At 37.7% G+C, this 10012-nt stretch overlaps 1 protein-coding gene across 8 annotated transcripts; it reads right to left on the bottom strand.

Annotated features, from left to right (window-relative positions):
• Positions 1 to 886: 886 nt before the first annotated feature.
• Positions 887 to 3742, bottom strand: LOC112196298 (MATH domain and coiled-coil domain-containing protein At3g58250). Of its 8 annotated transcripts, none has more exons than XM_040510378.1 (5): positions 3496 to 3742; positions 2608 to 2709; positions 2215 to 2340; positions 1980 to 2140; positions 887 to 1597 (listed from the first exon to the last, which is right to left on the bottom strand). In XM_040510378.1, exons 3-5 carry the CDS (start codon positions 2334 to 2336, stop codon positions 945 to 947), a joined length of 936 nt encoding a protein of 311 aa, XP_040366312.1. In that variant the 5' UTR covers positions 2337 to 2340; positions 2608 to 2709; positions 3496 to 3742; the 3' UTR covers positions 887 to 944. The 8 variants fall into 8 exon arrangements, with proteins under 8 accessions (XP_040366312.1, XP_040366310.1, XP_040366319.1 ...); XM_040510376.1 differs by having other exon boundaries at positions 2215 to 2337; XM_040510385.1 differs by having other exon boundaries at positions 2608 to 2679.
• Positions 3743 to 10012: the final 6270 nt, after the last annotated feature.

Raw genomic sequence — 10012 nt, 5'->3', positions numbered from 1 at the left:
GAGAGAGAGAGAGAGAGAGAGAGAGAGAGAGAGAGAGAGAGAGGGACTGAGGGAGTGGTCGAGAGAGGGACTGAGGGATTAGGGATTAGGGTTTGGACCAAGAGTTTGAGAGGCTCAGGTCAGGTCTCGCTCGGGTTCGAGAGAGAGAGAGAGAGAGAGACGAGGTGAGTCGTCGAGACTCGAGAGACTGAGAAAGGGACTGAGGGATTAGGGATTAGGGTTTGGAAAGTTTTAATCTAACGGTTGTTAGTTAATATGGAATAAAATTGAAGAAAATCAACGGCTATGATTGATTGTATAAGAAATATTAAAATAATTAAATATTATATTAAATATGTGGTACGGTACGGTATACCGTATTTCATTAAGATTTAATACCAATACCGTACCAATTAGACCCTCTCTGTTCAGTAATACCATACCACAAGTTCGGTAACCGATATTGATGGTAACTGACACCCTTGGTTCGGGACGGACTCGGTTGGCTGGTTTGGATCGGTTGAATTTGCCAGCCCTAGTCCGTAGTCTTTTGCTTTGGTATTAAAACTCAGTATACGTATTTAAAACATGTAGCATTTTTCCATCCACTAGGAATCTTTGATAATATCTTTACCTGTGCACTTTGACTCTGGCTCTACTCAGAAAAAGACACGGACGGACACATTACTTAGCACTACGCACAAATTACTTAGCACTGGTGGTAAGAGAGAAATTCAGACACCTTGAATCACAATTTTTAGCACAAGTGAACGAATCGTGGACCAGAGAAAATGTATAAACATGGAAATGAAAGCTCAACTAGAAATAATGCGAAGCTAGGAAAATCACAAAGCAAGATTCTTGAATGCAAACATTTTAGAACTCACTAGTCCGACTGGAAGCAATACAGTGCAAACATAGCATTAACAAACTAGTTCGGAACAGAGAGAATTTGAATTCTACATTCAAGCCAACGGATAGTCTATTACACAATCCACATCACCTATCTTTTTAAACCCTTGTTCTGCCTTTACCAAATCTTCTTTCGCTCTCTCAAGGTCAACCTCTGCAGCTGCTAGCATAGCCCTCCGCCTCCTGATTTCACTCTCCAAAACATTGACATCTTCTCTCATTCTATCAACTCTTCCGGTCATGTTCTTCATACCAAAAACAGATTGAACATGAGGCTGCAGCCAAGTCAAGTCAAACTTGAAGCTTTCGAGCTCATCCCATAAAATTTGAAGCCTCTCATAGCCATCTTGGTTCAAATCCTTCACCTTTGTAGTCTTTAGGAAATGTAAGAGTCGGCCCAATGTTGTGAATGCACATTCGACAAATGTACGACTCCTCCTCTGTTGGCACTCAATCAAAGAAGGGTGCAACAAACATACTTCCTCTAGCAGTGGATGAAAAGCTAACTCTATTCGTCCTAAACCCTTAAAATCCATAAGCTCGCCAGTTTCATTGTCTATGATTTTAATATCACCCTTACGAACTGAAACATTGGCTTCAACAATACAAATATCATTCACAAGATCTCTTTCATGGATCTCACTTAAAGGCGTGAATCTCGTGAATCCCCAGTCATTCTCATTTGCATTGAACTCATGCTCAGTGTCTATCAAAACAAAAAGATCAAATATCACAAACTAGTATAATATATGAAGGATGAAACCACATCATTCTACAGGAATAAAAAAATGACACATAAGTATATGTAGCCAAAACTATATCAGTCTATTATATGCTTCTAATTAAGTTATCAATGATCAAAACCAAATATATAAAAAATGAAAGAAACTTATCTCAGAAAATTGCCTTAAATGAATTAATGGAAAGTAAACAACATGAACAGAAACAAAATTATACACTTTGTGATTTATTTGTTGCTGTCAAGATGATTAACGTACAGGAAGCAGTTAAAAAAAAAAAAATATATATATATATATATATATATATTAAGAAACTAAAGAAAATATTTAAAAAAATAATATGTATACCTTTAGTGATTGACAGGATTCTATCAAGTTGATTAACCAAGGTCAAACTGAATTTGGCATATCTAGTCCACCCAGAAGGCAATGTTGAGGAATCTGCAACCTCCATATACATGGATATGAAGTTTTCTACTGTGTTCCCCTTTGGATATAGAGAGACCCGCCTGGCCATGTAGAGTGACCAAAACTAAGAACACAAATTATAATCACCCCAAGATTCTTAAGAAATAAATATTACCATTTGAAACCGCCAATAACAAAAACTTCAGAATAACACTTGTCAGCATTCAACTTGGAGAATTCATCGATTTTCCATGTAAAAGTTCCTGATTGAAGATCATTTTCTTCATTCTTCCCCATTCTACTAATACATTAAAAAGAAAAGCCATCAGTGATTCAATGTCACACCAGAAATACATACACATCACGCAACAAAAGTAAATTACATGTAAATATCATATCAAATGAATAATATACTGGGGCTCGTAGGGAAAACAAAGAGATAATGCGGGAAAATAAACAACAAAATAAGCTAAAAGTTTCATAAGCCTTTGACTGTTTGTGATCACTGGGTACAAAGAACTGAAAAGCAGAATATCCTAATAAAAGGACAATTGGTCGAGGAAAGTACCTTAACTGCCAATGGTTGAACACACAGTGACTGAGAGAGAGAGAGAGAAATGAATGCCAATTAGTGCCTTAACTGCCAATTAGTCAGAGGAAAGTACCTTAACTGCCAATTAGTCAAATGAATGATTATGTTGCTACATTAATAATTGCTATCTCAAGTTTCTATAATTCATGTTGCATTTCAAGCAACGACTTATCGCAGGTTCATTTTTTTTTCCTTGGCAAATTCAATTGTTTCATTAAGAAGGAAAAAAAAAAAAACAATAAAGGCTGGAACCCAAAAATGGATCAACAGCAAGCTCACAAAGAGCAAGAACCCAGAAACCTATTACAAGGAGGAGGGGAAAAACACAGCCCTCCAAAGAAGAAACAAAGACTCAACAAGGACCAAGACACAAGAAATTGATCCAACAGAGATTCTGAAGGGAGCTCAAACTAGAAACAATCAGCCTTGACATCATAAAGACTAAAAAAAGCAACATCGTTTACACCAAACCCTTTTGAGGGATCAGGTAGTCAAGGTACCTGACAATGAACAAAATTAACCTTCCCTCGTAAGAACTATTTTTGCAGGGTAAGAGTGAAGTGATAGTCATTTCTATTAATTTTTTATTTTCTGTTTTGTAATTGAAGTAATTGTTTTACCTTAAGACTCTAATTTTCTATCCCTACTCACGAATCCCAAAGAAATTATGCTACTGAGTAAGCACAAGGCCCTATTTTTAAACAATCAGAAACCATATCAAAAGCAAGAAAACGGAAACAAACAAAGCCCATATTCATAATCAGTAAAAAGGAGCAAAAACCCAGATGGTAACTAACACCTAGAAGATCAGATAATCCAAAAAAAAAAAAAAAACAGAGAAAAGTTCAAGATGAGAAAACTCACAGGTTGAGAACTCGATATTAAAGCAGCAAGTGAGACCGATTCCAGAGGAAGATTTCGGTCAAAAGTGTTGGACTAAAACAGTGTTCAAGTTGAGACTGCGGCAGGCGGAGAACTCCAATGCGGGCTTAGACGCCGAGAGCACCACAACCTTCAAATCCGATATCTTGTATGACACTGCTTGTACATCTTACTGATTCCTTCTCTTCCAAGGGCACAATTCTGGTCAAGAATTTAGTAACAATACTAAAAGTAACGATGCTAAAAAGGTTATACAAAAAGCCATTCACACCTTCTACTTTATTAATTGAATTTTGTTTGTTGATTTAGGTGAAGTTCCGTAAAAAGCCCCGCCTTTTTTAAAATATCATGAAGAGTTCCTGTAGGTTGAGATCCTTTTTAAAGAAAGTATAGAAAAGCAGGAACATAAATAGATATCGGATCATAAAAGCCCACTTTCAAAGATCTCTTCTCTTTCATCGGTAGTCAGACATATGCCCATTTTCCTTCTTTTTTTTTTTTTTTGAGATGAAGCGCATTGAACCGTTTGAACTGATGATCCAAAATAAAGAAATATCTATAGTTCAAAAAATAAAATTTTCTATATCAATCAATTTTTGAAAGAAATGATAGAAATTGAGAGGATCATTGAAATTTTTAGTCCAACTATGTGAGTTGCTTATTTGATCAATTATCTATCAGTCTTTATGCACATGCGTATGCATACGCGTTTAAGGAAAGACCACGCTCGCGTGTGGATAGTGTCTGTGTCCAAATTAGCATTGTCATTTTTGTATTGATTAATAGTCTACGATGCATCAAAAATTAGATTTCGAGTTTATCTGTTGTTTGGGTGATTATATATTTTTTTCTTTCTTCTTTTTCTTGTAAATCTTTCTACAAAATAGAACATTTTTATTTTTTTGTGTTTTTGGAGCTAAGTACAGGAAGGGCCTCTTCTAACATGGTACAAAATGTCATTTCTATAAATATGTTGGAATTCAATTGGCTTCATTGATCACTTGTGTTGTGTTCAGTAATATTTTAGATGAGTTTGATTTAAAATTTAAAAAAGAAAAAAAAAGTGAAATTCACATCTCTCACTCTCCCCCAAATGTGCTACTAGGTGCTAGCACTGCTCATAGTAGGATGCTAGTGAATATTACAAACTCCAAAACCATCAATGGAGAGAAGCAACTATGATGACCATAGCCATTACAAAACACCACTACACCTGAAACATTAATTAACCCCTGCAACAACAAATTGTAGATCAATCTCTACGGCCAGACTCGCTCATACCAATAGATGATCTGAAAATCTATTGACCAATATAAGAAAATATGTCATTTCCAAAACTTCTAAGATTACCATAGCCACATTTATAAGCATTCAAGCTGTGAGTCCCAAAAATATTTAAAGAATTAAAGTGAAATTATTTGAGATTTGATTTGTAACCTCGATAAGTACTAAGAACAATTGGAATATTTTTTTCTGAAATTTCAAGGAAGTGAAATCTTCAATCTAAGTGTTTATTAATAAAGTACATAATGCAACGAGTTTGTGAGATTTTTCGGGAAATTTTTCGGACACCCGAGCTAATTATTAGGATTTTTTGAAATTATTTAACAGAAAAGAAAATTTGCGATGCGATTTGAACCGTTGATGGTCCAAATCAGATCGAACGCCCCAGATTACTCTAGAACTCTCAAAGTCGAGACCCGGTTCCTCGACCTGGAAACCCGCGCCAGCAACCCGATTTCCATCTCCACCTTCCGGCCACGACGCAGAGGCGCACTGACCCCATTATGTTCGTCTCCTCAGTGTCGACGTCCTTCTGGTCACAGATCGTTCCATTCGACGACGAACGGCGACGAAACGATGTCGAGAATCCGCTGCAACTCCAATTGTTTTCCGTCGACTCCGGCGGTGTTTTGTGATGCATGAGGTAAGAAACACGATCTACTTGTCAATCTCTATAGTTGGATTTTCGAATTGATTGAGTTTTGTTGGAGTGGTGATTTGGGTGTCGTCGGTCATTCCCGAGTTTACTGTTCCGACGGATTTTCTGCATTTTCCGGTCATAGTTGGTGGCAAACAAGGTAAGAATCTTCATCTACTCAATGAGTTCTCTACGTTTCTGAAGATTTGGTATTTTGGGTTGTACGGCCACCGTGTTCATCGCCACAAACAGTGGTTATTATGGTTTCTTTGGGTCAATTCTCTATCTTCAGTTGAAACCTTAACTCAATTGGTCCCTTTCTGTGCATTTGACAGAAAGTTGAAATTGGGCGAAACTTGGAGTCAGCACATTGCGGATGGGTGATCAATGTATTGGTCGACGTAACTTGGAATACAATTGGAACAGAAATTTTACGCTGGGCTACAATATCAGTGTATTGACCACTGAGCTTGATCAAGGAAAAAGATTAGGGTAAATTACCAATAACTAACATTTCATAGGAGTAGTTCCCATGCGGCCAATATTTTCCTATAAAGACGAAAAGGGTACTATCATGTGCTATTCCTTGGTTTTCTATTTATTTGTTGACTTTGAAAACAACTTCATCTCAAGCTTTTGAAAAAAAAAAACAAAACTAGCCTTCAACATGCCCAAGTTTTTCACCTAACGGTTACTTTAACAGGCGGAATCACTGCTGCTTGTCTCTTAATTCTAGGCTTAAAACTGGTTGTTTTTTCTGGTAAACAGTAAATTTAAAACTTCAGAAATTGACAGGATGATACTCGACTGGATGCAGAATTTAGATAGATAACCAAAAATTTAACAAAATGGGTGGGTAATCTGACTTTATTTCTTCAAATATAAATACATGCTAGAAATTCAGAGCCTCATCCTCAGGTAAACAGCGAAAAGCTGTTTAGCTATCCATAAGGGTGATTACAGATACTTACTTGTAGTAAAAGCACACTCCTTCAGACAGGAAGGGATGCAGACATTGCACTTCTGGCTACTTCTTGAGAGAAGACTCTTCTGCTCAAGGGTTTACAAGAGTTTCCTTATTTTTCTAATTTAGAACTGATATGGAAATTTTCGAATGCATTCTAAGAGAAGCTAAAGCTCCTTATAAAGGGAGTGGAACTCAAATTACAATTGAAAATAACAAAATGTACAGGACGACTCCGTGATTTCCTGCTTTCCTGAGTGCTCCTGCTAGTGGAGGTCTGACGGGGAAAAGCAGATTCCATTAGGTGAAATGTTTTTCACCTGCCTTTTGAAAAGCAAAAGCAGCTTTTTGGAAAAGTCAAAAAGTGCTTTCGGTGCTTTCTACACATGCTACTTCACATGTTCTCGTCGGTTTCTGAGTTGTGACTAAGGACAAACGAGTCGTTATCTTCCTGGGCCATTTGAGCAGTTGTTGCATTGTCTTCAACGTCTGTATCAACATACATCTTATAGTGGTTGTCTGTTTCAAGCCTTTCAATCCACTGTAAGCATGCCAGCGTTGAATCTATCTCTTTTCTAGTGAGAGATAGGAAAAGGTCACTGCTGACTACGTCAGGATGATCGTAAGCAGTGATAATAATTTTTTCTCCTGCTGCCAGGAAGGTATTGTGGACATCTTCAGAGATGATCTTCTTGATGTATATCAGGGTCATGGACTTCATCTAAGGGATGCTTAAGTTTGGCTAGCCATTGTATCCCACACAGGCAGGCTGAAGATATTTCCTTTGAATAATTCTCACATAATGATATGGAGAAATATATTCAACCTCACCGTTTGCCTTCTAGATCCATTTTGGAGGAGTGGATCTGAACTTCAGTCGAAGCATACAGTCATTTTTTCTAATATTTTTGACTGTGTTGACAATAATAGGTGGCAAACCTTTTAGATCATCGTTTGTTTTGGTCCACAGATTATGGACAAAACCATTTTCAACAAGCTAGAGCTTGTGTTCTTGAGGATGTTCACTCTGAACATTGACTAAGTATCTCCCAACATAAGGTCCTGCAATGATAAAGAGAGTTGGAGGAACTCGGTCTTCTGAATTATGACTTCCTATCAGACTATGGAATTCATGCCAATCTGATTCATTGAGTGCCATGATAGGGACCCTAGCACTTTCTGGACTTTCAAGGAAGTGAATTTTTTCTTTTCTTACAGCACTCTGATGTGTATGAATTTCTTCAATCTGTGGTCTGGCATTCTCATAAAGTTCTTCAGCTAGTGCAAAGAGTGCCGGGAACATTAGACCACTGCTTCTTTCCTGAAAGGCAAATAGGAGATTATCCAGAATTGCTTTCTGGTGGTAAGCTAGTCTCCTGCCAGTTCTGAACACAGTACCATCAAAAGTTCTTAATTCATAATTAAAAACATTTATAACTCCAGTTGGAGTTGGTCTGCTTTTTGGCAAAGCAGCAGCCGTCAACGGTCTTGATAAGCCTTTACCGTCTGCCGTTTGAGACGGGCTAGCCAATCCTTTATCCTGAGATTGATCAGTTGTGGCTAGTCCTTTTGGACTTAGCAGAAACCTTTTGAGGATTTTTTCTTTGGGATCCTCTTCAGGATCATGTTCTTTCCCAGTTCTTCTGTTTCTGGGATTACGACCCTCTTCGTCATCTCTTTGGCTGAACATTGTCATTTCTCTGGTCAAGGCGTCTGGAAGATAGTTCTTGTTTCCTGCAATTAATTCAACATTATAATCATATTGGTTAAGAAATAATTGCCAGTTTGCTAATCTTCCTCTATCAGCAGCTTTGTCTAATTTGAAATTTTTGAAATTCTTTACTCTGGCACAATCGGTGCGGACAGTAAAGGGTTTTCCAAGAAAAGCTGGAGAATTTAAAATTGTTTTCTTGACAGCCAAAATTTCTTTTTCCCCTATGGGTTAATTTAGTTCTGCAGGGCTGAACTTGCCGCTACAAAATTTGCAGATCTTTTCAATGTTAGTTCCAGGCGTTTTTGCCAGAACCACACCGGACCAGTAATTATCACTCGCATCTGTCTGGAGGATAATTTCATTATTCTCTTCTGGTTGTTGAAGAGGAGGGAGGTTTTTGCAGAGATTTTTTATCTGCTTCACAATTTTTTCATCATCTTTTGTGAAGTTCCATTTTCTTTTGGAACTGGTCTTAGGAGATAACATTACTGTTAACCCTGAGATTTTAGGGATGAAATCTCTCCCATAATTTATGACACCAAGGAATCTCTCTAGACTCTTAGCATCAGGAATTCTATCTGGGAATTTCTAGATCTTCTCTAGGATGTGAGGTTGGAGTTTTATCACTCCATTCTTGATGTTTATACCTAGGAAATTTACTTCATCGAGGATAAAGAAGATTTTCTTTTCACCTAGGATAATTCCATGCTGAACTATCAGCTTTACAACCTCATGGAGGTGTTTCATGTGTTCTTCTCTGTTTTTGGAGAAGACAAGAATGTCATCTATATAGACGACGCAGAACTCCGCAACTTGTTTGAAGATATTGTCCATCTTTCTTTGGAAGATTGAGGGAGCTTGCTTTAGACCAAAAGGCATTACCAGCCATTCGTAATGACCTTGTGGTGTTCCAAATGCAGTGAGAGGAATACTCTCAGGATGCATCTTGACCTGCCAGAAACCCGACTTTGCATCGAATTTCGAAAAGACTTTAGCTCCTCTGAGCTGGTTGATTAGTACTCTTACTTGAGCAATCTGATAACCGTCTTTGACAGTCTTCTTGTTGACATCTCTATAGTCAATCACCATTCTAGCTTTTCCTCTTAGATTTTCTGCATGATTTCTCACGTAGAAAGCTGGAGCATGATGAGGGCTAGTGGAAGGTTGAATTAATCTCTTGTTCAGGAGATCTTCAATGTTCTTTCTGAATTCCTTTTGATCTTCCTCTTTGTGCTGAGGAATAGCTTTGACATGACAGATGGCATTCATATCATGTAATCTTAATTCACAGAACACTGGGTCTTTTTCCCAAAACTTTTGAGGATCTACATCGATATTCTGTTCAAGTAGTTTCTTGATTTTTCCAAGAGTGGGAACTTCCTGAGACTCAAGCTTATTCTGATAGTGCTTGAGGTTATGCTCATGGATGAAACTAGCTTCTCCATCTTCGCTAGTTTCTTCTTCAGAAGAAGAAGATTCTTCAACCAGTAATTCTTCTTGTTGTTTGATCTGGAGTATAGGCTCGAATTTGGGTTTGTAGGGGGTACGTAAGATCACCACTATTCTGTTGCGATCTCTGATACTGAGTAGTAAAACCATGACCTACTACACTTTTTGCTTGTGTAAGTCGGTCTGCCCAGAACACCCGTTCTCCTTTTCTGAAGCCTATCGCTTCTTCATCCTGAATGAATCTTTTTTAGAGAATAAAATCATTTCCCAACAAGAAATCTGCTCCTTGGCCTTTAGCCAAACATTCTGGATGGTAAATGTTCCTCCACCAATAGTGATATGAACATTTTTTGCTACTTTATCCATGGTGAGATGGCTTCCATCAAATGTAACACCAGTAGCGGTTCTTTTCTTTTCTGTTCTCCAAAGTTCTTCTGGAATTGCAAATCTC

Source organism: Rosa chinensis, chromosome 1, assembly GCF_002994745.2.
Source record: "Rosa chinensis cultivar Old Blush chromosome 1, RchiOBHm-V2, whole genome shotgun sequence".
In the NCBI taxonomy this organism is placed as follows: Eukaryota; Viridiplantae; Streptophyta; class Magnoliopsida; order Rosales; family Rosaceae; genus Rosa; species Rosa chinensis.
This window is presented reverse-complemented; position numbering and strand designations above follow the sequence as displayed.